Source organism: Staurois parvus, unplaced genomic scaffold (genome assembly GCF_062004578.1).
Source record: "Staurois parvus isolate SC_StPar_1 unplaced genomic scaffold, SC_StPar_1.0 ptg000216l, whole genome shotgun sequence".
NCBI lineage: Eukaryota > Metazoa > Chordata > Amphibia > Anura > Ranidae > Staurois > Staurois parvus.
In genome coordinates, this window is record NW_028318012.1 from 580215 (window position 1) to 606792 (window position 26578).

The 26578-nt window shown below is 40.9% G+C and overlaps 1 protein-coding gene across 1 annotated transcript in view; it reads left to right on the forward strand.

The window, feature by feature from the left end:
• ARHGAP15 (Rho GTPase activating protein 15) overlaps positions 1–26578 on the forward strand; it is a 778695-nt gene that overhangs the window by 379522 nt on the left and 372595 nt on the right. Inside the window, exon 8 of the mRNA XM_089679020.1 lies at positions 25266–25364. Within this exon, the coding sequence (XP_089535146.1) occupies positions 25266–25364 (99 nt within the window). The remainder of the gene's footprint in view (positions 1–25265; positions 25365–26578) is intronic.

The following is a 26578-nucleotide window of genomic DNA, read 5'->3' on the forward strand; positions in this document are numbered from 1 at the left end:
AAGGTGGCCTAGTATGATGAATCAAATTTTCCTTTGCATCGTGTGGATGGCCAGGTGCGTGTGTGTCATTTACCTTGGGAAAAGATGGGAAAAGAAGTCAAGCCGGCAGAGGCAGTAATCTACCACTGATGTTCTGATGCTAGACACCACAGCATACCTTCAGAGGTCTAAACGAATAAATGGCTTGATGGGTCAGGACTGCTGGGTGAGACTGTGGGGGGACCTACTCAATATTCAGTGGGTGGTCATGTTATGGTGGGTGGTCATAATGTGGCTGAACGCTATATATATATATACTTATTAAAAATGGGCAAAACTTCCAGGGGACCCTTGTTCAGCTGCCCATTCTGCATGAATGCTATGTCTGCCCTTGGATTACTAACCCTAACCTGTGCTTGAAGGGAATACAGATCATATAGGTCAGTGGTCTCCAAAAGCAAAGGACCAGTGTACTGTCCTTTGAACTTTGGAGGGGACTAGACTGTGGCCAGCTGGAGTAGAAAATGTCCTGGCATCGGTGGGAGTGGATATGGCCTCTGGCTTAATGACCAGTGGGAGTAAAAAAAATACATAGCACCTGTGGTATGTAGGAGGAATAGTGCCCATCATTGATATGGGTGGGAGAAATAGTGCCCAATTACTGATATGAGTGGGAGGAATAGTGCCCCATCACTGATATGGGTGAGAGGAATAGTGCCCCATCACTGATATGGGTGAGAGGAATAGTGCCCCATCACTGATATGGGTGGGAGGAATGGTGCCCCATCATTGATATGGGTGGGAGGAATAGTGCCCCATCACTGATATGGGTGAGAGGAATAGTGCCCCATCACTGATATGGGTGGGAGGAATAGTGTCCCATCACTGATATGGGTGGGAGGAATAGTGCCCCATCATTGATATGGGTGGGAGGAATAGTGCCCCATCACTGATATGGGTGGGAGGAATAGTGCCCCATCATTGATATGGGTGGGAGGAATAGTGCCCCATCATTGATAAGGGTGGGGGGAATAGTGCCCCATCATTGATAAGGGTGGGAGGAATAGTGCCCCATCATTGATATGGGTGGGAGGAATAGTGCCCCATCATTGATATGGGTTGAAGGAATAGTGCCCAGTTATTAGTGTAATGGCAAGAATTATGCACTACTATTGACGTCAGTGGGAAGAATAGTACCTGAAGGGATAGATATAGGCTAACAAATGCCTGCAGTCATCCCATAGGCTGCAGTTTGGAGAAGAGACCAATGACATAGATCTTAAAGGATAAGTTCACCTTTCATAACATGTTAACCATATTCAGGGTGTAACATGTAATATGCTACGAATGGACCTGCCCATGCACCCCTCTGATCTCCGTTGTGACACCTAGTGAGGGATCTTCTCACAATTTTAAAAACTCAGTGTATTCTGTGAATGAGAACACTACAAGTTCCAACAGCCTTTATGGCTGTTGGCTTGTAGTTCTCAATGAATTATCACGCCGCTGTGGAGTGCCATGGTAGTTCATTGAGTCTTCCTGTCACTATCTGCCTGCTCGTATGAGACATATGGGCACACAGATACACTGACAGGTCTGCAGGACACCTGCATAGCACCAGAGACCTGCTGGAGGCTCCAGAAACAAACAAAACATGTGCATTTATTATTTTTTGTTAAAAGGTGAACTTATCCTTTAACATGTAGCTGGTACAAATACTTAGGCATCCAAATCACTTGTAATGTGTTTAGTGCCTTGTACTGAATAAATAGCTGATATTACCAGAAGAGTGTATAGTCATTTTAATCCCCAGGTTGCAGCAAGGTTGTCGGAAGCTTAGGACAGCACAAACTGTGACAGCATCAAACGCTCACAAGAGTGAATTTTCAAATTTTTAACAATTGCAAACCTGTGAAAAGTAAACTGTTTTTTTTTTTTTTTGCAGTGCAGTGCAGGTATGTCTTTGGCATGAATGCTTCCACAGCATACCAATATGTGGATGCTACATTGCTGTGCTTTGCAATAATGTATGTACTCTGTGAATGAGCCCTTAATGCAACTGAAATTCATTTCATTCAACTCTATGCACCAGGGCCGGGACAAGGGGTAGGTGGGAGGGTCGGTGGCCCTGGGTGCAATGGTTTGCTGTAGGCATGGGGGTGCCATTCTTTTGTTACAAAGCTGACAGCAGCAGTGATCAGTTTGGGATCTTTGCCCTGGGCAATGGTTGAGTTTGTTCAAGAATTGCTATGCACTATAGCAGTGGTTCTCAACCTTCCTAATGCCATGACCCTTTAATACAGTTCCTCATGTTGTGGTGACCCCCAACCATAAAATTATTTACCCAGTAATTATAATTCTTGAGTGTCGTTTTACCTCCAATACTGCTGCTTTCAACACAGTAGCTGCTTTTAACAGAGTAGCTGCTTTCAACACAGCAGCTGCTTTCTTCACAGTAGCTGCTCTTTACACATCAGAAATATGTGTTTTCTGATGGTCTTAGGGGACCCCTGTGAAAGGGTTGTTCGACCCCCAAAGGGGTCGCAACCCACAGGTTGAGAACCACTGCACTATAGTGTTTTGTGATGTGGTGCAGTCTGTTGCAACGCACTGCATAAAAATGCAACATGTCCTGCATTAGTGCCTGGTCATACCAGCGCAATTTCAGGTGCGATTTGTGGACTCAAATCGCATCTAATGAATGTCAGTGTCTTAACGTGCGATTTGCTGCAGCGCGATTTCTAAAGTAGTTATTGCGTTACTTTTTCTGCAGTTTTGTTGTGATTTCATATAGAAGACAACAAGGTAGCCAAAGTGCAGGAATTAGTAAAAACAATGTGCCATTTATTAACCACTTGCCTACAGGGCACTTTTACCCCCTTCCTGCCCACGCCAATTTTCAGCTTTCAGCGCTGTCGCACTTTGAATGACAATTGCGCGGTCATGCAAAGCTGTAACCATATGAAATTTTTATAATTTTTTTCACATAAATAGAGCTTTCTTTTGGTGGTTTTTAATCGACACTGGGGTTTTTATTTTTTGCACTATAAACAAATAAAAGCAAAAAATTTAAAAAAAAATGTTTTTCTTTGTTTCTATTATAAAATTTTGCAAACAAGCAATTTTCTCCTTCACTGATGTGCGTTGATGAGGCTGCACTGATGGGCACTGATAGGCAGCACGGATGGGCACTGATGAGGTGGCATGGATAGGCAGTACTGATGGGCACTGAGAAGCTGCACTGATGAGGTGGCACTGATAAGGCAGCACTGGTGGGCATTGATGAGGAGGCACTGATCATGCTGCACTGATATGCAGCAATGATGGGCACTGACAGGCAGCACTTATGGGCACTGACAGGTAGCACTGAAGGGCACTGATAGGCGGCACTTATGGGCACTGATGGGTGTCACTGACTAGCGACACTGAATGGCAGCAATGACTGGCAGCAATGACTGGCGGCACTGACTGACGGCATTGATGGGCGACACTGATGAGCACTGATGGGTACAACTGCTGGGCGGCATTGCTGGGCAGAACTGATGTGTGGCACTGCTGGGCACTGGTGGGTGGCACTGCTGGGCATTGATGATCAGGTACTGATCATCAGTGCCCTGATTGTCAGTGCGGATGTCCTCTGTGACAGTTGCCGGTTATCGGCAGTACTCTCCTCTTTCCTTCCTTTCCTGTGACAGTGAGAGGAAACTGCTGCAGATATAACCGGCAACTGTATTTACATTGTGATCTGCTGTGTCATTGGACACAGCTGATCACATGGTAAAAGGCCGCTGTGATTGGCCTTTTACTCAGTCATGTGATCAACTGTCAGGTGCGTGCCCGGGGGGGTGCATTCTGGGAGGACGTCATATGACGCCCTCCCAGAACTAGAAAACCATGCTGTAGCTGTCATTCAGCTATAGCAAGGTTGGCAAGTGGTTAAACAAACAAATAACACCTATGCAAACTTACATTGAAGTAAGAGAAGTGCTGCTTGGACAGAGAAGGAAATGACAGTATGTGCCTGAGAATGATGAAAGTGAGGCAACAGCTGTGAAATGACCAATCCGCAGGCGATTGATTTCACATACATGGAATATAATGGAAATCGCACTGCAAATTGCAAGAAATCGTTAAAAATCTTCACAAGTAGCAATAAAGTCTTCAGGAATTGCACCTGAAATTGCACTGAAATTACACAAAAATTGCGTGATTTTAAATTGCAGCTGTGTGATCCGGTGACTTAGTGTGAACCAAAACCTTCTGCTATAAGGCAAATTGCTTATCTATGCATTGAGACTGCATCGAACCACACTGCCCAACTCAGGCCAATGGGGCTGGTGCGAGCAAGACCAAAGCAGAAGCCATGCTGTCTCTATGTCCATTCCAACCAAGCCAAGCGCAGGGGAAAAAAAGCTCCAATTTTGACATCAATGGGAGTCCAGGTTTTCCTGATTCAGACCTTTTCACCTGCATTATTCTACAGCGAATTTCTACAAGCAACTGCTAGCTTACATGTGTATGGCCACTAGACTCATGGGGTTTCCCACTAATTATGTTTTTTACAGCAAAATTTATTGTTTTGGAATTACAGCAACTTTACGATGTTATTATCAATTTAGATTCAAAGGCTGGTTAGCGGAGTTAAGTTTTTGGGAGAAAAAACATTTTTTTCCCGATATCTTTGCGGCATTTTATCACATAAACATAGGAGGTCAGTTACATAACAAAAAGTCAAGTCAAAGATGATGTAAAATATTTCCTTTTTTTTTTTGCATAATTAGTTATTCTTGCAGGTAACACTAAGCAGAGTTAATCTTCTTCCAACCTACAGGTGTCACTGTTGCCACTTCAGTCAGTGAAAAATGTCTGTGTCTACAATGGCTCAATAATATTGTAGCATAAAAAAGAGCCAACTAAAACTTCTAAACAGAATCATACAGTAATAAAAAAAACCTTTTTTGTTTCCTTATTGAATACGACTGATCATAATGATTGATCATATATAGCTTATAGGTCTTAAGACTTTAAAGCTGAGCTCCGGACACAAAAATTTTAATTTAAATATATTCTTATATAGCAACAAAGGATATAAATCCACTTTGTACAAACTCAGATATTACCTTATAAAGGTTGCAGTGACATAATCACTGGGTTCTACAAATCTTGTGCAGGCAGCAGAGCCATGGGAGGGACCTGCCAGGACCCAACCACTACAGGCTGCCGGTAGAAACTACAGGAGGGGGTGGAGACAAGACCAGTCACACTGCACAAGGAGAGGGATCAGCAGTATCTGGTCTTCATTACAGGAAGCAAAGTTTCACACTGGATTACTGTATAAATCTGGAAGAAGTACATAAAGCACACTAGGATTCAAGTAAGAATATAAATGCCTCTTTGATTTTGACAATATTTATTGATTCTGGAGTTCAGCTTTAATATATGTAATATCCTATGTCCCATAGCAAAATATCTAAAAAAACAAAAATCTGTGAAAGCCAGTCAGCTTGATTCAAATAATGTGGGGTGCATTTTTGCTATTCCGATATATGGATGAAAACAATGCATTATTAACAACCCAATTTGTATTATTAATAAATGTCCTTTCCAGTTTTAAGTGTATGCATAGCCCAAATTTTTTCCTTCTTTAATTTTGGAAAGAATAGAGATGGGTTTAAAGTGGCAGGACCTTTTACCCTAGTGCAGTGGTCTTCAAACTGCGGTCCTTTACTTGCCTGTATGCAGCCCTAGTGCACTGTTCCTCCCACTGATACATGAAACTATTCCTCCCAAAGACACCAATAGCTGGACGCTATTCCTTCCACTGACACCAATGATAGGGCACTATTCCTTCCACCAACACCAGCCATTGGGCACTATTCCTCCCACTGACATCAATGATGGTGCACTATTCCTACCACTGACACAAATAGTGGGGCATTATTCCTCCAAATGACACAAACAGTTGGGCACTATTCCTTCCACTGACACCAACAATAGTGAACTATTCCTTCCACTAACACCAGCCATGGGGCACTATTCTTTCCACTGACAACAATGATGGGGCACTATTCCTCCCACTGACACCAATGGTGGAGCACTATTCCTCCCACTGACACCAATGCTGGGGCACTATTCCTCCCACTGACACCAATGGTGGGGCACTATTCCTCCCACTGACAGCAATGGTTGGGCACTATTCCTCCCATGGAAACCAATGATTAGGCACTGTTCCTCCCACTAATACGAATAATGGGGCACTGATCCTCGCACTAATACCAATAATGTGGCACAGTTTCTCCTCCGATAGATCACAGGCACTATGTAATTTTTCTTTACTCCGCCACCCACCAAGCCTGACCTATTGCCTATTCCCACTGATGCTGGGGCATTTTCTACTCTCGCTGGCCATAGTCTGGCCCTCCTAAAGTCTGAGGGACAGTAAAGTGGGCATTTGTCTAGAAACTTTGGAGAGCTCTGCCCTAATGCATTCCCTGTATTAAGGTAAAAATTGTCCCAGTTTTTTTATCGCCCCCTCACCTCAAAAAATACTCATTTGAGCCCAATCTTAATCCAGCACTGTGTCTGAATGGATCCCTGAAGGGCTCTGTGAGAGCAGCGAGAGCCATTGTCTGTCTCTTGTCAGTCTAATCGTGTGAATAGGGAACGGGGCAGAGCTGAGCAGGGCTGTGTATGTCTATAGATGCCCACAGCCCAGCTTGGGAGCAAGCCCACAGGTGTACCTCATAGGAAGTGACTTCCTATGGTGGTACAATGAGAAGTGGAGGAGCCTAGAGTGTCAACAGAGGACCCTAGAAAAGGAGGTTCTGGGGTCTCTGTACCATTGCACAGAGCAGATAAGTATAACAAATTTGTTATTATAGAAAAATAAAAACTTAAGCTTTACAACCACTTTAAATCTTTGACAGTTTTTATTTTCTTGTGTTCCATGTCCTATTGGGGAGATTTCCCTTCACTTTCTGTTCCAGAGATGCAACTGGAAGCGTGATGAAATCTCCACAATGTGATGGTAGTTCCCCTCTTAGTGACATGATACCACAACAGGTGTCCCCATTGGAAATGTCCCCTCATTTCTTGGTCTGGCAACAACTGTAAAATTTTAGATTGCCCATCACTTTCTGTCTCAGTGACAATGGTACCAGAACAAAGAGGGCTTGCTACTTTTATTTTGAACACCACTGTTGTTCATGACATTGACCTCTGCTTTCAGATCAGTCTGCTTCGGATCATTGTTGAGCCTATGTAACACTATGAAATTTGGAGAAAATAAGGCTACGTTAGCATACTATCTTTGGTATTGTCCCTTAGTCAATAATTTTTGGAAGAAAGTATTAAGTTACGGGCAGCACAGTGGCTAAATGGTTAACACTTCCACCTGGCAGTACTAGGGTCGTTGGATTGAATCCCAGCCACGGCACCTCCTGCCTGGGGTTTGCATGTTCTCCCTGTGCCTGTGTGGGTTTCCTCCAGGTACTCTGATTTCCTCCCACCCTCAAAAGACATGCTGGTAGGTTAATTGGATCCTGTCTAAATTGTCCCTAGTATGTATATGTATGAATGTGAGTTAGGGACCTTAGATTGTACACCCCTTGAGGGTTAGGGACTGATGTGAATGTACAATATATATGTAAAGTGCTGCGTAAATTGACGGCGCTATATAAGTACCTGAACAAAACGAAACTAAGTTACGCATGTAAGATCTGTGACAATAGCATTCCGGAAGATCCAATGCTAGTTTTGTTTAGCTACTGGAAGACAGCGCCAATGGGACAGTCAGAAAAATGAAATACAGAATGGGTCCATATCTGTCTAATAGTAGCAAGGGTGGCTCAAAACCCATTTTCCCCCAACTATGGAAAGGGTTCAAGGAGATAAAAATAACTTGCTTTACTTAGAAAACGTATCAATTAAATTAGATGATGGAGAGCAAAAGTCGAAGAAAATGTATCAATGATTGGCTCTACAGTGGCTATAAAAAGTCTACACACCCCTGTTAAAATGTCAGGTTTCTGTGATGTAAAAAAATTAGACAAAGATAAATCATTACATAACTTTTTCCACCTTTAATGTGACCTATAAACTGTACAATTCAGTTGAACAACAAACTGAAATCTTTTAGGTGGGAAGTAAACATAAAAACTAAAATAATGCGGTTGCATAAGTGTGCACACCCTCTTATAACTGGGGATGTAGCTGTGTTCAGAATTAGGCAACCACATTCAAAACCATGTTAAATAGGAGTCTGTACACACCTGCCATCATTTAAAGTGCCTCTGATTAACCCCAAATAAAGTTCATCTGTTCTAGTAGGTCTTTCCTGGCATTTTCTTCGTCGCATCTTACAGCAAAAGCCATGGTCCCCAGAGAGCTTCCAAAGCATCAGAGGGATCTCATTGTTAAAAGGTATCAGTCAGGAGAAGGGTACAAAAGAATTTCCAAAACATTAGCTACGGTATATATGGAGAAATCTTTAACAGCACAGGAAAAAGCCATGTTATCACCTAATTGGGTTTATGCAAATTGTAAAATTAGAAGTATGATGGATGATCGTATATATGTTTAATTCGATTTATGTTTTATCTGTTACAATTTTATACGGTATATATTACATCTAGGATGCTAGGCTTCGACCTATAGGGGAAAAATGTGTATATGCTAACAGAGACTGGTGGAGGTGAGAAATTACATAGGAAGTTAGAGGTTAGAGTTGGTCTGGTGATGGGTAACAGAGAGGAGGATTAAGGAAAAGTTGAGGATAATTGATATTATTAAATTTTGGACTCCCTTCTCTGATTTTTGGGGGGGGTTTAGTAATGTGTAAATAATTTTGATGTCAGCACGCTCAGAGAAGGCTCCATAGACAGGAATAGTCCACCGCTGGACCATGGGGGAGTGCAGTTTTCCAGAGGATCGGCAGATCAGGTGAGTATAAACTTTGTGCGCACCACTAGATAAATCAAGCAGTTGACCCATACAGTGCAGGCACAGCACAACTGCATGGTAAAAAAAAAAGATTTTTGCTTGCAGTATGGCTTTAAAATAAAAGCTGCTGATTTATAAAAAAATATTTATTTTTGAAATCACATTAACATGGTAAAGCTTCTATAGATATTTGTGATTAGGATGACATATACTTTTTTTTAAGATTATTTACGTAGAGCTAAATCCTATTTCGATATATATATATCTTAAGAAAAAAACACACAGAAATATACTTTCCCTTTAAAGGGGCATTGTTTTCTAATGAGAATCTTACTTGTATTTAAGAAGGGTAATGTCATTAATGATTTCTGTATATAACATTGTACAGACATATTTAATTTAAATGTCTCTGCATGGCTGGGCTGCTGTTGATATCTCTGTAGATTTCCCCTTTCAGCATCAATGTCACTTTTCACAGTGCTGAAAAAACAAACAGATTTCCAAATTTTCACTAATTAGCTCACAGTGATGACTTCTGCTGTGTAGCTTTGGGCCGGATGCAAATAAGTGTCATTCAACTCACTAGACTTATTTCACAATAAGACAAAGTGTGATTGGTGGCACTGGACAGGGTTTTGTGGCTTCCCCACGGAATATGGGCTATTCCAGCATGGTCATGCTTTCCTAGATTGTAGGGGTGGCATTAAGGTTGGGCAACAGGGGCAAATGTCTAAAGCACAGGGAAGGCATGGGGCACAAAATTATAATGGAGAAAATGTGAAGAATATTTGGAGGGCTGGGCATGTGGGTGATAATAAGTCTAATCTGCCCATTTGTATTAAACAACTATTATTGCCCTGTGGGATATGTCCTTACCTCCCACGCTTCTGCCAACATATAGCATTAGGGTTGCCACCTCATCCCTTTAAAGTCTAAAACATAATAATTACACAGATTCTGTGGCTGATTAACTGCTTCTGGGCCATCCTGTAACATAAATACTGCTACAGGGTGGTGCGGGTGTGCAAAATATATACGTGATTTTGCAGTTCCGAGTAGAGGGTGCACACACGCCCCTACCCGCCTCGGCTGTAAATCACAATGTCCCGGACGGTGATTCCCCGCTAGCTCCCAGCAATCTCCGAGAATTTGTGACCAGGGAGAGACCTGTATGTAACCAATACAGATCTCTCCCCTGTCAGCTCCTGCACACTGCTTTGTATGGCTCTGCATACCAGAGCCATACAAAGCAGTGTTTTTACAGTGAAAAACACACACAGCCCCCATAGTAAAACAGCACACAGTTAACCCTTTGATCGCCCCACATGTTAACCCCTTTCTGCCCAGTCAGTGCTTTTTTTAGCAAACAGTCTTCCTCTGTGTCAGCTCGAACAGCACAGCCATCCCAATCAGTGTGCTTACAAATAAGCATACACACCCTGCCCCCTAGTAAAACACTCCCATATGTTTAATAGCAAAAATTAAACAATATTGTTTTTTTTTTTCAAAAATGTTGATCGCCTGTGCATTTTTTACGCTATAAAGAAAAATACATTTGAAAATAAATTTTTTTTTTACTTTTTGCTATTAAACATGGTCAGTAAAAAAATCTAAAAAATCTAATTTCGTCATAAATTTAGGACAAAATGTATTCTGGTACATGTCTTTGCTAAAAAAAAATCCCAATATGTGTAAATTAATTGGTTTATGTGAATGTTATAACGTTTACAAATGGCGGTATATATACAGGAATGTTTTTTTTTTCTTACTAGTAATGGCGGCGATCAGCGACTTATAGCGGGACTGCAGCAGACATTCTGACACTGAGGGGAACTGACTTGGTGTCACTGACATCCCCAGTGACACCAATACAGTGATCAGTTCTAAAAAAAAAGCACGGACACTGTACTAATAGCACTGGGCAGGAAGGGGTTAACATGAGGGGCGATCAAAGGGTTAACTGTGTGTAGGGAGTGTTTTACTAGGGGGCGGTGTCAGTGTGCTTCACTGTAATCACTCTGCCCTGGATGGCTGGGCTGTGCAGTGTGCCCGAGCTGACAGGGAGGAAGACTGTTAGTAAACAAAGGAGATCTGAAATCACCAGTGCCGGCGAGTAATTACTGACCGGGACCCAGTGATTGACAGTCGTGGCCGCGAATGGCGGCGCAGGTAGGGCGCGTGTGCGGCTCTCGCACTCCCCCTATCCGGAAATGCAAAATCACGTATATATACGTGAGTTTGCGCACCTGTGACGCTCTGTAGCAGTATTTCTGTTATAGGGCAGACGGGAAGCGGTTGAATCCCACCCTCCTTGTCACCACACATATGTAGTTTATGGGTGGCAAGAGGTGAATCTGTTTTTACAAAATTCCCACAGAACTCTCCTCTGGTGCAGTACATCCCCATCCTACTTCTTGTTGGGAAGCATGCATACAACTCTTCTCCTATGTCCGATGGCAGGTCTACATGTCCCATAATGCATTGCACCTGCTATGCTAATCCACACAGGCTGAATTGTTCATCAAAGGCAAATGGCCAGAGAGGTGGGAGTTTCACATATTCTATTTATCTCCTGGCTCTCAGTGCAGTCTGTGCATGTTGGTGCATCTGTGTAGTCCCCTGAGAAAAGAGCACAGATTGCAATGGGTCTGGCTCCATAGAGAGCCGGCTAGTGATCAGAACCTCCACAGCATGGGTCGAATTCTGAACAATTTTTCGACTGAAAATTGAAAACATTGTTCACTCTGTAATCCGATGGTGCCACCTATGAAAATGTTGTTGTTGTTTTTCATGAATTTTCCAGCATGCCCAATAAACGAAATGGGGAGGAACCACAAAAATCTGCCAGTGCCATTGCCCTTCTAACAGAACGAAAATCGGCCGATAATTCTTAGATCTGATTTTCGAATTAAAAATTGTTCAGAAATTGACCCATGTATGGCCGGCCTTTGTCAGCTTGGGCCATGTGTTCATGTGGTTTGGGCTGCCAGGTAGCCCATATATGTGGAAATATGGAAATAGCCCCTCCTGTAAAAGAAAAATGTTATGGGTTGATTATTTTGGTTTAAATTTTTTTACTTTTAGTTATTAATACATTTTAAAACAATCTTTACTTTTTTATATAACCTATATGAAAAAAATTTTGCTTTACAAATAAACATTTAAAATATATGTAAACGGAACTTTTCGTGTTCCTCACGTACCATGTACTTGTATGAAAAAGTGCACTGTTCTCTTTGTGTTGCTTCCTTTGTGTGAAATCCCTGTGTTCCTGCCAGTCCCTCTTCTTCCAATTAAAAACTGACTACACTAGGCATGAGAGCACATCATGGTCAGTTCTAAAGAAAAGCTAAAGTTCTACATAAAAAAAAAAGTTCTAAAGCAAAAGCTGTGCTGGAGACTCAGCCTGCTCTCCTCTAATGATCAGATTGGAGCTGACATGCCCCCCCCCCCTTACTGCACAACCATTCACTGGGAAGATCAGTGTCCTGCTGTTTCTCTTCCCCCAGCTCCTATGCAGCTGAGAAAAGACAGAATATGATTACTACCTTAGAGGCTTTCTCTCGCTAATTGAAATTCTGTATAGAGCTATACAGAGCAAGGCACAGGCAGTAGTGTTACTCCTGAAATTAATGCAACCATGTGTAAGTGGAGCTTCAGCTGTCCAGCTCTGCAAATAACAGAACATTGTAAGCAAAGCAGTTAAGATTAGTCTGGTAAACATGTTGAAGCTAGTCTAAAGATTCTTCTGCTGTTTGAAATAGTAAACGTTTAGTATTTACTAAAACTGGTGCACCCAGAATCTGGTGCAGCTGTGCATAGTAACCAATCAGTATCTAATTTCAGCTTGTTCAATTAAGCTTTGACAATAAAACCTGGAAGCTGATTGGTTGCACCATTTTCTGGGCGCACTGGTTTTAGTAAATCCCCCTCTTAATATTCATATATAATATTTCCTATACATGATTAACAAATGAAGGAAAAAGGTATCTTTTAGAAGTCATGTGCATAATAAATTACATTCCTAGATTGTAAGCTCGAAAGAGCAGGGCCCTTGAACCCCTCGTGTAGTGTATTGTTACTGTCTTGTCTCATGTTCTATCCCCCTTGCTACTGTACAGCGCTGAGCATACCCTTTGGTGCTATATAAATACTGTATAATAATAATAATATGCACACAATATAAATCCCCTTTAGTGGATAAGGTAATCATTTACAGTCCTGCCAATCAAAAAATTCCATCCCCCAAAGTCCTTTGTTTTCTTGGAGGGCATTTTTTTGCACATGGAGCCTACAGCATAGAGAAAAAAACAAAAAAACAAAGCAGCAGTATCAAAAAGAGATTTAATTCCTAAATTAAGAAAAAAATAAATTATATTAATTTTTAAGATTAGATTAAATATAGGCCAATTTGAAGAAATGTTTATACTATTCAAAAAATGTCAAAATATTTTTTTTTTATCTTTTAATTATATATGATGTAATACCTAGTTGTACATATGTTTGTGTAAGATTAAATATTTTTTTAAAAATCTGTTTGAATCTTGTGTTGATTTAACAAATTAAGGATTACAAAAAAAAAAAAAAAAATCACATGCATATTTATGTCAGACTACGCCTTAAGTGCTCCACGTATTAAGACAAGCTTTCAAAAGCTATTTAACAAAAGCAGATCATGATTGATATGAGAGCTGACAGTCCTGTGATTTCTCATATTCATGCAGATTTGTCTTGGAGTTCCTGTAGGTCTTTCAGTATGTTCGTACCAGCAAAGCGCAAGACTTAGCACTGAGCGCCAGCCTCCAGTAAATACAAATGTAAAAAAAAATGCTTTGTTTTTTTTTTATTCTGGACTTATAGATCAGTTTAAAGCCTGTGATCATAAATTGGTCAATCACTGGCTAGACTCAAAGCTAGCAGCTTCTAGTAATATCAGTTCCCCAGAGGGGCTGAAATTTAGATAGCGCAAAGTGCAACTACGCTTTTGTGAAAACACTTGCAAGGCTCATTTATCACAGGGAGCCGTAGAGTCAATATATATAAAAGTGAGCTTCAAGAAATTTCAACTTAAAAAAAAAAAAGAAGCTAGCTTTGATGGCAACAGAAGGAAAAAAAAAACAAAGTGAATTATCACATGTAATTAAGAAGTGGATGCTTTTAAACTGTAGAGAGCAGTAGCAGTCTTTAAAAGCTTCTTTAGCGAGTTCCTCTGAAGACTGGAGCCTTACGGAGGAGGATGTTCGGAGCTGAGAGCTCACAAATGTATGCAGTACTGATTCCACCAGATGTAATTGGCTCTTTCACTCGAAATTTAACCCCTTCATGCTCATATGCATTTGATAAAATAACACTTTTTCTGGACATTTTAAGAGCACCTTTTATAAAAATATTAAAGTTGATTTACCAAAGGCAAATAGGCTGTTCACTCTGAAAAGACATTGCCCTTTGCAGGAGAATTTTCCCACAGGGCGTAGTGAATAAGGTGACGCTCTATTGGGTTCCATCATCCCAACCAGGGGCGGACTGACCATTTGGAAACTCGGGCACTGCCCGAGGGCCCGGGGGCAGTAGGGGGCCCCATGAGATGCCCCTGGTACCTTTTTAATAGGATTTTTTGAGTTTGGGCCATGATCCTCTTTTGCCCGGGGGCCCCATGAGTTGTGAGTCCGCCCCTGATCCCAACCTATACAAGGAAAGATGCTATTTTTTTTCTATTTTATTTTTCTTTACACATGATTGGGTATTCTTTGCAAAGTGAAATTTCACACTCACACAGCTCTGGGACAAAGTACAAATTCTCTTGCAAAGTGAACAGCCTGTTTGCCTTTAGTAAATCATTATTTTTATTTATTACAGGTACTTATATAGCACCGTCAATTTACGCAGCCCTTTACATATATATTTTACATTCACATCAGTCCCTAACCCTCAAGGGGTGTACAATCTAAGGTCCCTAACTTACATTCATATATACACATACTAGGGACAATTTAGACAGGAGCCAATTCACCTACCAGCATGTCTTTGGAGTGTGGGAGAAAACTGGAGTACCTGGAGGAAACCCGCACAGGGAGAACATGCAAACTCCAGGAAGGTGGTGCTGTGGTTGGGATTTGAACCAACGACCCTAGTACTGCCAGGTGGAAGTGCTAACCGCTGTGCTAAATCATCCCCCAGTGTGTTACTTGAGGGTATATGTGATTGTCTGATGTGTGATAGCACTGGACTGATAGAAGTGAAAGTTTGCTCTGATGGATCTACAGTGAGTAAAGTGATTTTTCTTTCAAAGAATCAGATCCAGTACAATAGGTGGACCCTGTACAGGTCCTAGGCTGCTACCTCTCTGACAGTAAATTCTTGGATGTGTTCTGAGGAGCGTCTGATACAAAAGTTCATCCCACTTGAAGAACTTTTTGAAATATTTCTTGGTTAAGAGCATCACATACAGCCAATGCGTTTCGGGGGGAAAACGCTTCCCCCTTCTTCAGGGTTTGAGCAATCACTGTTAATAAAATCACAACAGAATTTTTCACACAGTGAAATTTCACTGCACTCATTAAGCTCTATTGCATATTCCCTTACGAAGTGCAACCATTCCTGCAAAGTGAACAGCCTGTTTGCCCTTAGTAAATCAACCCCATTGAATATTTTTGAATCTGGCTTCTCTTCCTAGTGGGTCAATGGGGTTGATTAAAGTGTTACTAAACCCACAACAGTAAAATCAGTCTGTATATGCAGTAAAGCATGCTTGTTATACTCACTGTGGAACCTAAGGGGTTAATCCTCTGTATTGTGTAAAAAGGCTGTTTGATCCTGACTTCTCTGCCCCTCCTCTTGTTCAAATGTTCACATCTTATCTCCTGATAAAAGAGACTGAACCCATAGCTATTCTGCACATGTTCAGTTTAGTGTGCATTGCTAGAGAGGTTTTTTTTTCTTGGGAGAGTGCATGTGATCAGCACAGAGCCAATCAGATCTGTCCAAACAGAGGTCAAAGGTTTCACATCCTCCTAGAGCAAAAAGAAAACTCCTCCTACAAGCTTTAACCAGTGCACTGCTGGGCACTGATAGAAGTCACAAGATTGCTCTAACTGCTGATGAGAAAAGGTATTTAGCAGTTTATATTTACTAAAATAATTGCATTTCCATGTTCTGTGTCCTGAGACCAGATATAGTGAATGCAGGGTCTGGGGTTTAATGACACTTTAACTAAAACTGGAGAGTGCAAAATCTGGTGCAGCTGTGCATGGTACCCCATCAGCTTCTATGTTCAGTTTGTTCAATTACCACTTGCCCTCCTGAGAATTTACCCCCCTTAATGACAAGGCCTCTTTTTGCTACTCAGCGTTGCACTAATTCAACTGATAATTGCGCGATCAAGCAATGCTGCACCCAAACGAAATTTACGTCCTTTTTTTCACACAAATAGAGCTTTCTTTTGGTGGTATTTGATCACCTGTGCGGTTTTTATTTTTCACGCTATAAGCAAAAAAAGACCCAAAATTTTGAAGAAAAACAATATTTTTTTACTTTCAGCTATAAAAAATATATAGTAAACTCAAAGTTGGTTATAAATTTAGGCTAAAATGTATTCTGCTACATGTTTTTGGTAAAAAAAATCCCAATAAGTGTATATTGATTGCTTTGTGTGAAAGTTATAGCGTCTACAAACTATGGTAAAGATACTGCAATTTACGCCATTTTTTTGCTATACAGCTCTGTGCTAGTTTAACGGACAATTGCGCGGTCATGCAATATGGTACATAAATGAAATTTATGTCCTTTTTTTACACAAATAGAGCTTTCTTTCGGTGGTATTTTTTTTGCGCTATAAAAAAAAAAACAATTTTGAGAAAAAAAAACAATATTTTGGACTTTTTGCTATAAAACATGTCCAGTAAAAAAAATTTAAAAATCAAATTTCATCATAAATTTTGGCCAAAATGTATTCTGCTACATGTCTTTGCTAAAAAAAATCCCAATACGTGTAAATTAATTGGTTTATGTGAAAGTTATAGCATTTACAAATGGCGGTAAAGATACTGGGATTTAAAAAATTTTTTTATACTAATAATGGCGGCGATCAGCGACTTATGGCGGCGATCAGTGACTTATGGCAGGACTGCGGGACTGCGGCGGACATTCTGACACTGGGGGGGAACTGACTTGGGGTCACTGACATCCCCAGTGACACCAATACAGTGATCAGTGCAAAAACAAAACACTGACACTGTACTAATGGCAATGGGGAGGAAGGGGTTAACTTTTTCATTTACTGAAAGGGTTAACTGTGTGAGGGGAGTGTTTTACTAGGGGACGGGGGTGTGTACTGCACAGAGGGGGGGGGCACGCTGATCGGGAGAGATAAACTCTTCTCTCCAGCTCAGCATGTCAGGAGCTGTCAGGGAACTGACAGAAAGCAGAGCTACTGCAGCCCTGCTCTCTGTCAGTGATTGCCGCTAATCGGTGTTACACAGCCGGTAACGACCGGCTGTGACCCGGCGACTGACACCTGCGGCCATGATCGGCGGGACAGGTAGGGCGGAGGCGCACCACGCACGCGCCCCCTACCTGTTTTGCAAACACACGTTTTAAAACGTGGTTTTGCCCAGCCTTGCTGCCCTGCCAATGTATTTCTACAGTGGCTGGGTGGCATGTGGTTAATATTTGACTATAAAACCTGGAAGATGATAGGTTTCTGTGCAGAGCTGCACCAGATTTTACACTCTCCAATATTAGTAAATTGACCCAAACAACCCAGAACACACTGACTCTTCAGACTTCTCTTGCTGCATACTTTTTTTCAAGAGCTGTACTTCGCAAAATCAAAAGGAAGTACCTCTGCGCTACTAGAAAAAAAACAATTATATTATTAATATTATTATTATTGTTAATTATTATTATTATTATTATACAGTATTTATAAAGCGCCAATAGTTCGCTCAGCGCTGTACATTACAAAGGGAGACAGAACATGTGACAGAACAATACCAATACAATGCAAAACATGAGGGGATCGAGGGCCCTGCTCTTTCGAGCTTACAATCTAGGAGGGAGGGGGTGGTGGCACAGGAGGAGATAGCTGTGGGGGATGGAGTGGTAGGAAGAGTGGAGGAGGTCGGCAAGTTAGCAGGGGGTGGGGTAGGCTTCCCTGAAGAGATGGGTTTTCAGGGTGCGCCTAAAGGAGAGGAGAGGAGAGTAGGTGATAATCTGATGGGTTGGGGCAGGGAGTTCCAGAGGATGGGTGACACCCTGGAGAAGTCCTGGAGGCGGGCATGGGAGGAGGAGACCAGGGAACTAGAGAGAAGGAGGTCTTGTGAGGAGCGGAGTGTGCGTGCTGGGCGGTACTTGGATATTAGGTCGGTGATGTAGTTCGGGGCAGTATGGTGGACAGCTTTGTACGTCAGCGTTAGGATTTTGAATTTGATCCGTTGCACAATCGGAAGCCAGTGGAGGGATTGGCAGAGGGGGGTGGCAGAGACAGAGCAGTTGGAAAGGTGAATGAGTCTGGCAGCCGTGTTCAGGATGGACTGAAGAGGGGATAGCCAGCGGCGAGGCAGGCCAGTGAGGAGGGAGTTGCAGTAGTCGAGTCGTGATATGATGAGGGAGTGGATGAGCTGTTTAGTGTTTTCTGGGGTTAGGAACGTGCGGATTTTGGCGATGTTGCGGAGGTGGAGTCTGCACGAGTTTGTTAAAGATTGGACTTGGGGCTGGAAGGATAGGTTGGAGTCCAGAATGACACCCAGTACTCTGGCCTGCAGGGCGGGTTTGATGGTAGCGTTGTTGGATGTGACGGAGAAATCAATGGGGGGTGGTGTCCGGGCTGGGGGGAAGACAAGAAACTCGGTTTTGGAGAGGTTCAATTTAAGGAAGTGGAGCGACATCCAATGTGATATGTCGCTCAGTAGGTGTGTGATTCGGGCTGAGACCAAGGGGGTGAGGTGGGGGGTTGAGAGATAGATTTGTGTGTCATCGGCATAGAGGTGGTAGTTGAAGCCGTGAGAGTGTATGAGTTGGCCAAGGGAGGAGGTATAGATGGAGAAGAGAAGGGGCCCGAGGACAGAGCCTTGAGGGACCCCAACAGAGAGGGGGAGTGAGGGGGAGGTGGTAGCATTATAGGTAACGCTGAAGGAGCGTTGTGACAGGTAGGATGAGAGCCAGGAGAGAGCAGAATCTCTGAGGCCGAGGGAGTGTAGTTTTTTGAGGAGGAGGGGGTGGTCGATTGTGTCAAAGGCCGCAGAGAGGTCAAGGAGTAGGAGCACTGAATAGTGGCCATTAGCTTTGGCGGTTAGCAGGTCGTTGGAGAGTTTGAGTAAGGCAGTAATAAAAGTATTTATTATTATAAATGCAAAATATATACATCACAAACCCTAACCAATAAAAAACATTTAACATGTATTTTTGAGGGAAAATAATGTATTACAGCTCTGTAGCACATGCAAATCTCCCCATGTTTTTGGATTTCTAGCAGATTAACAGGTGTTTTTAACCAGTGTGCAAAGGGATAAAACATAGCAAATGTGTATGTGTTTTAGATGTGTGCAGAATATTTTTTTTAAATGTTTAGTTATTTATTTATTATTTATTTATTAATTAATAATATTTTGAAAAAAAAAAGACCTGTTGAACTGCAAGAAGTCAAGTCAGGCCTGCAGACAGAAAAGAAATCCAATAGTTTATAAATTACAATTTATAAATTAAATTATTACTATTATTACAAATGTTTTGTTATAGTTTGGATATTATATATATATATATATATATATATATATATATATATATATATATATATACAGATATATAATTTTATTCAACAATTAATGAAAAAAATCATAATTTTGATTGTAAATTGAGAAAAAAAATACATATGTGGCACTTTTTAGATTAATTTAAGGAAAAAAAAATATTTATGTAACACTTTTCATCATAATTTAAGGAAAAATGAAACCTAACGCCTCATATGTGATACTTGCCATTACAATTGAAAAACATGGCATTTTGGAAGGCTTTTTTTTTGTTTTTGCAAATATGAACAGAAAGTCTTGTCGAACACCTCCCCCCCCAAAAAAAAATAATTGTAGAACTGATGCGTGTGTGATGAACATAACAGCATGAAGGAAGAGAAACTGCTATTGCTTAGCTTGAACTATGATTTCATATTATTATAAATGTATTCTGTATAGTGAAATGGTCTACTGGCACGAGCCATTTCACAGTATAGAATGTTTGTACTAAATTGTACATTAACATATTTTCTGCTCCGACGTGTTCCGTTTTCAGTATTACTACATTTGTGTTAATTTTAGCACTTCGAATATGGACTGACAGAGCTGTGATGTGATGGTACAATTATGAGCCAAATTGAAAAGATAAAAATAGAGAAGCACAGTTAATCTGTGAGAAATAAAAACCGAAACTCTTCGAGCGATACAAAGGTTTGTTCGCATCAATATGCAACGACGTTGCTCTTTATAAGTGGCTTAAATCCTCGGCAATACCTAGGACTTTATTTTCATTACTTCTGTGATTATTGCTATCATTATCACATTTATCTGCAACTGCTAAAGGGTTTGTGTGCATGAGAGGACATGGGCGGATATTGAGATTTCAGAGCATTTGTTGATTTCAGGGAAGTCAATAGTCTTTTGAAAGTTTTTTTGAAACAAGTATAAAAATGTGATGAGAAAACCAATATGTAGTGCTAATTCACCCCACATGTACACAAAATATATAATCAAACTATATAATGAAAATAAAGCCCTCAAAGTAAGTCCATGAGATGTGACTAAAATTTATATAAAGCCCATGTCCGTGGGAAAAAACTGTGCCACAAAAGAAAAGAAAAGAAAAGGGATCCTTTACCGTCACCACTTACAGCCTCTTACCAGAGAGTATGACCACAGATCATGCGGTCAAAAACAGCAAGTATGGGGAATCAATAGAGGCAATGAATCCACAACAAATCTTCTCCGCCAAAGATCATCAAACAGGCCCAGTAGTATGTATATAAAGAGAACAATATCTGCTCATAGTGTAGTATTTAAAAAAATTCTGAATTTAATAAGAGTATTGCACTTACAAACAGAGGAAGATATTGGCATGTGAAATCAAGGATATTTCCAAAAAAGAAGATGGCTGCGATGCGTGGCGTGATGACGTCATAAGCTGTAGCTCCACCTACGCGTTTCGTCACAAGAAGCCGTTGTGATGATCTAAAAGCCGAACTAAACTGTGTCTGAGCACCACAAACACTAAACACTGTTTAATTAATTTTTAATATTCAAAGCAAACTCACTCATAGATCCATGTCTCCAAGCTTTATTTTGTGGAGAAATCACTTTGAAAAACAGGCCCCCAGCATTTTTAGCAGCTGCCATCTTGAGTAAGAACAGATGATTCATGTAGCAGTTACGTCCTGGAATCCCTCTGCCCTTAGCTCAGGCGTGCAAGCATGCGGGTGTCCTTAGATGAGAAACTCCCTCCTCCTTTTCTCGAGATGAAAGAAAAAAATGCCCATGAAGAGTCCTGGGATGTATGACATAATTTTGGCCTAGGTCAGGAAACCAAAAAACAACTGAAAAATGTAAAAAAAAAGTTTAAATCAAGTAAATATCCAGTAATACATCTTCCTATCCATTTACTAATGGTAGCAGCATAAGGATTAAAAATAGTTAATGTTGGTTGAGAGAGTTTAGTTCCACATTAAATGCTGACCCATGTAGCTGCATAACCCCTTTGTGACCAGACTACGATTTTGTAAGTTCAAATGCCAATTGCGCCTTGCAGCGGGAACATTATTTAACTTTGCATCAGAAAACTAGGAATGCACACTTGTATATTTATTCCTAGTTCTCAGACCCTCTTTCAATTAGACAAAAATAGTCATAAAACTATTATCAAATTAACAGCAACATACCAGCACTGCTAAACCTGGTGTCTAGGCTTAATAAAATTCTGGACATGAAGGAGTTAAACTTGCCTTCTCTTTACTAATGTACTGCACCATTCACCTGTGGCATCAAAGAGAAAAAGTTGGTCTGCTTAAAGATTCCAGAGGGCTAAAGACTCTCTTCTTGACAAATTGTAACTGCATGCTGGGTGGCGTACTGTAATTAGGCACAAGTATGTATATGCACATTAAGGCACATTTACCTTACAAGTGTGCCCTCCTACAGCGCTGTCTGATCCAGGCACTCAGAAGCTGGGCCATCCCCTACCACCATCTCCTCCATCGCTTCTTTCAAATTACACCCTCTTCAGCCATTGGGTGACCACTGATTATGTAGGTCCCACACATGCACATGGGAGTTACATGGTCCCCAGCTCTATTCCTGAAATTCTACAGATGCTGGTGTTGACCAATGGCCCTCTCCAAACAGGATATTGTACTAAACCTGTAGGGAAATAAGAGAACCAGAACCTTTGCTAAGTGGTAGCGTGGGATTGATAATGAAGTTGACAGTGTCTCCATCCAGGATAAGGCCTGTGAACAGAGGGGATTCGCTTCCTAGAAAATTAACTAGTAATCTATTCAAAGTAATAGAACAGTACAACATTTTTGTACTTCCTGAAGATGATCTATTGGTCGAAACTAGCCGAGGGCTTATGATGCAATGTCCACTGATGTCATTTCCGGTATTTGGAACGCACGCTGGAATGTGGCGGCCATCTTAATTCCCATTCATAACACACAAAGCTGAATACACCTAGTGCCAGGAAAGGCACTTTTTTTGTGAGTGGCATTTCTATTGTTTGACCCCATATTAAAGTTTTATACAGTTTTACACTATGAGATGTCTGGTTTTGTTTTGATTTATGCTGAAAATATTAAATACTGCCTGTGGAGGAGAGGAGTTGCCTAACATTGATGCTGATCTAGTGGAAAGTTATTGGTTACTACCAGCAACCACGGTTTTAAGGGCGAAGGAATATCGGCCATCAGGACCGGACTGCAAACTGGAATAGTCCCAAAAAGCAAGTGTGACTTACCTAGAGATAGGTGGTCATGAAATGACGGTGATTTTACATCTATGTGGGGCCCCAGTGTGAACACAGTGAAGCACTTGTCATTTCAGTATGGAGCATCACCATTAAAGATACAGCACTATTGCACCAATTATTCACATGTTGGGACTGAATATTAATATTTTATTTGTATTTTGCTCAGTGTTATCACTTTAAATATTGCACAGTTTATTTTGTCAATTTGTGACCATAGCGAGGTCCATTTTTGAAATATATAAGTTCTTCACACAACTAGAGCTTTCTTTTGGTGGTATTTAATCACTGCTGGGGTTTTTATTTTTTGCTAAATTAACAAAAAAATACCAAAAATGTTGAAAAAAAAACACGTTTTTCTTTGTTTCTGTTATAAAAGTTTACAAATAAATAATTGTTCTTCATAAATTTAGGCCAAGATGTATTCTGCTACATGTCTTTGGTGAAAATAACCCAAATTAGGATGTATTATTTAGTTTGTAGGAAAGTTATAGAATTCACAAACTATGGTATAGATCTGAAAATTGATCAATCCTGAAGTACTGTGCTTCCACTAATCAAGCGGATTACCTGCAGCAGGATGTGGGATCTGATCATTATCATGGGCAGCTTTTGAATTCCCCTGAGATGATCTCCTGATAAGAGAGTACACCAACCCTGGCATGCTATAAATTCTGCAGGGTGCCCAAACGTTTGCAGACACCATTTTTTTGTTTTTGGTTATTTTGAAGGTGTAAATGATGGAAATATAATCTAACTTTTTTTGACATATTATAAGAATGTCTAATCTGTAATTTGATGCCTTTTGGAGATTTTTCCATCTTTCCTTGGCTTCTTTATGCACATTAATACAAATTTTTAGCTGGGGTGCCCAAACTTTCGATCCCCACTGTATATATATATTTTTTTCTTATTATTATTTTTAATTTTTTATTACTTTTTTTTATTTTTAAGATTTTTTTTTCATATTTTACTATGACCAAAGTAGTACAATGTTACCATAGTAACACTGTACTACTTTGGGGAAGTGATCAGTATTTTTTTTTTTTTTTTACACAATTTGCTTATAGCAGTGCTCACTAGAATGCCAAGGCTGTGGAGGGGCAGAAGCAGCTGGCTTAGGCTCTCAGCAGTGCACTGAGAGACTGAGCAAGCTGCCGGTTAGGCATCTTGGCAGATCCTGACATTATTGTTAGGATCCCTACAGAGGCTGGACCCAGGGATGAAACTAGGGGGGGGGGGGGCATGTGCCCCGGGCAACGTCACTGAAAGGAGTAGTAACATCGGCATCACTACACCTGTCAGCTCAGTGCTGGGAGTGAGGAGGAGAGAGCCCGGGGGAGGTGTAGGCTGTGTTCCCTCCCTCCCTCCCTCCCTCCTCCCTCCCTCCCTCCCTCCTCCCTCCTCCTTCTTGCCAGTACAGCTCTCCTGCCTGGATCAGCTCTGTGATATCACCCGACAGCAGACTAATCTGGTTCACAGGACTGCAGAAGTGAGTACACTGCTGTGACCCAAATGAGCTTTGGCCATACTTCTCCTTTAAAGTAATAACTCCAAGCTATTATCATTATTGCATTGTTATTTTGTATCATTTTGCCCTTTAAATATTTGTATTGCATGTTTCCTATGAGTAACTCTTTCCTGAACTTCTGGTTGGGGAGTGCACAATATTATGGCATTGGCCTTTCTGGTACAGTGTACAGTGGGAGAATCCTTAGTCACTGCCAATCAGGACTTGCAAGAGCAGGGGAATGGCTTTGGTGTATCATCACACATCAGCTCACAGATGGTGGCTCCAAGGAGACCCTATGAGGCAGTGTAGCCACCCTGAAAGGCAGAAATGCCAGACACATTATTTTAACAGAAGATCTGGAATGAGCAAATGCCTGTACAGAAAATGGGCACAGCAGATATGGAGATACAGTGTGTGATGTATGCCTATACACTTTAAACAAAATTAAAAGAAAAATGTAAAAGCTACTTTACACCCCCAACTTCCTGAGGGCTCACCTAGACAAGATTTGGGAACCTTGGCTTTCTCAAGGTCCTGTGGTGAGACCTGGAAATGTCAGCACAACCTATGGAAAGTGACCAGAAACTGTGGTGTGTGACAAATATATTATACATGTTATATTAAGTGGGGTTTTTTCTGACTATTACTTAGCATTAATTAAACAGTGAGTGATGTATCCCAGATAAGCAGACCATGCATTTCCATGAAAGGTCCATTTTAATATCTTTAAACCTCTCTCATTTATATGGGTACAATGAAATTCCCACGAACAAGCTTTGTTTAGTATCAATAAATAATCTTTCAACACTTGCTTACAATAAATTTCTCTCCGCAGATCACAACATTGTCAGGAAGTGAAATCCTTCTGCAGTCGGATGTAGACATCACCATAAAAGAATGGTTCCACGCCATCCGAAATACAATTGACAGTTTGGTATGCATGCGTTTGTTACCTTTATTTTACGCTTTTAGATGTCTTGCCTGTTTATATGCTTTAGTGAATAGCCAAAATGACAGACATGCAGATGAAAACAAACAGAGTTTGCCGTCAATAATGAAATAATTATATTTGAATTATTTGGAGAATTAGTCATTTGTTTGGTATTTTAAAGGAGGCTAAATGGCTTATGTAAGAACATCTCATTTTTATTAAAGGTTTGTTATACAAAAACTTCCATTACTTTGGTCAAATTGCAGATTTGTTGGAGTATTCAGCGATGAAGTGTAGAGTGTGAAGATAATGTGCCATGTATAGTAATCCATAATCAATCAGAAAGCACCCACACAAATATTATTGGGTTCGTGAAACAGTGCCTGCACTGTGCACCCCATTTGCTTCCTTGCTGTTCGTACTGTCTCCTGGAATGTTTTTATACTTTCTGGCCCTCTCCCAGATAAACTGTCTTGTGCCACCCCCTTCTTGCCCTAGTTGACTGTTGGTCTTTAGTATAACACTAATAAGTCCATCAGGACAACTAGATGACTCTATTACGTTAGCAGTTTGATTCCAAGTGTATGGATCCAGTCAGCTACATTATGTGTGGTTGACAACTTGCCACCACAGGTAGGTTTGCTGCCCAAGGCCATGACCTATGTTGACTATGCAGAAATCCAGCTCTGATTGTATCACTGAATTTACCGAGCTATGGGGTAAGGCTTACTGCTTCAGCATGTGTACAGTTCCAGTAAGCAGTGTTGCATTAAAGAATATTCAATTATAGAGATTTCTATAACACCCAACCTGTGCTGAAAACATATAGAGGCTGCAATTTCCGATCTGTATATATACCGTATTTGAAAATGTTAGTAGCCTGAATGCCTGTGGCATCAGGACATCTGGTCACCAACCTGGCACAACTCTGCAGCAAATGAAAATCAGAATCAGTCAGCATTCCTTATCCCTATACTAGTGTACAGTCCGTGAATCAAAGCATCAGCATAACCTCCAGCAATGCAACTCCCATTTTTCTCTAAGTACATGTCTTTTAAAGGCTACAGGACATGCTTGGAAGCTTAACATGAAGCTTGTACCAAAAGAAATGCAAAAATGGGCATAATAATATTTTTATTAACTTACATAGGTTGTCCACGTTTCACATATTGGTAGAAAAACTTTTACTCTATAGTAACTCTTTTTCTTTTCCACTG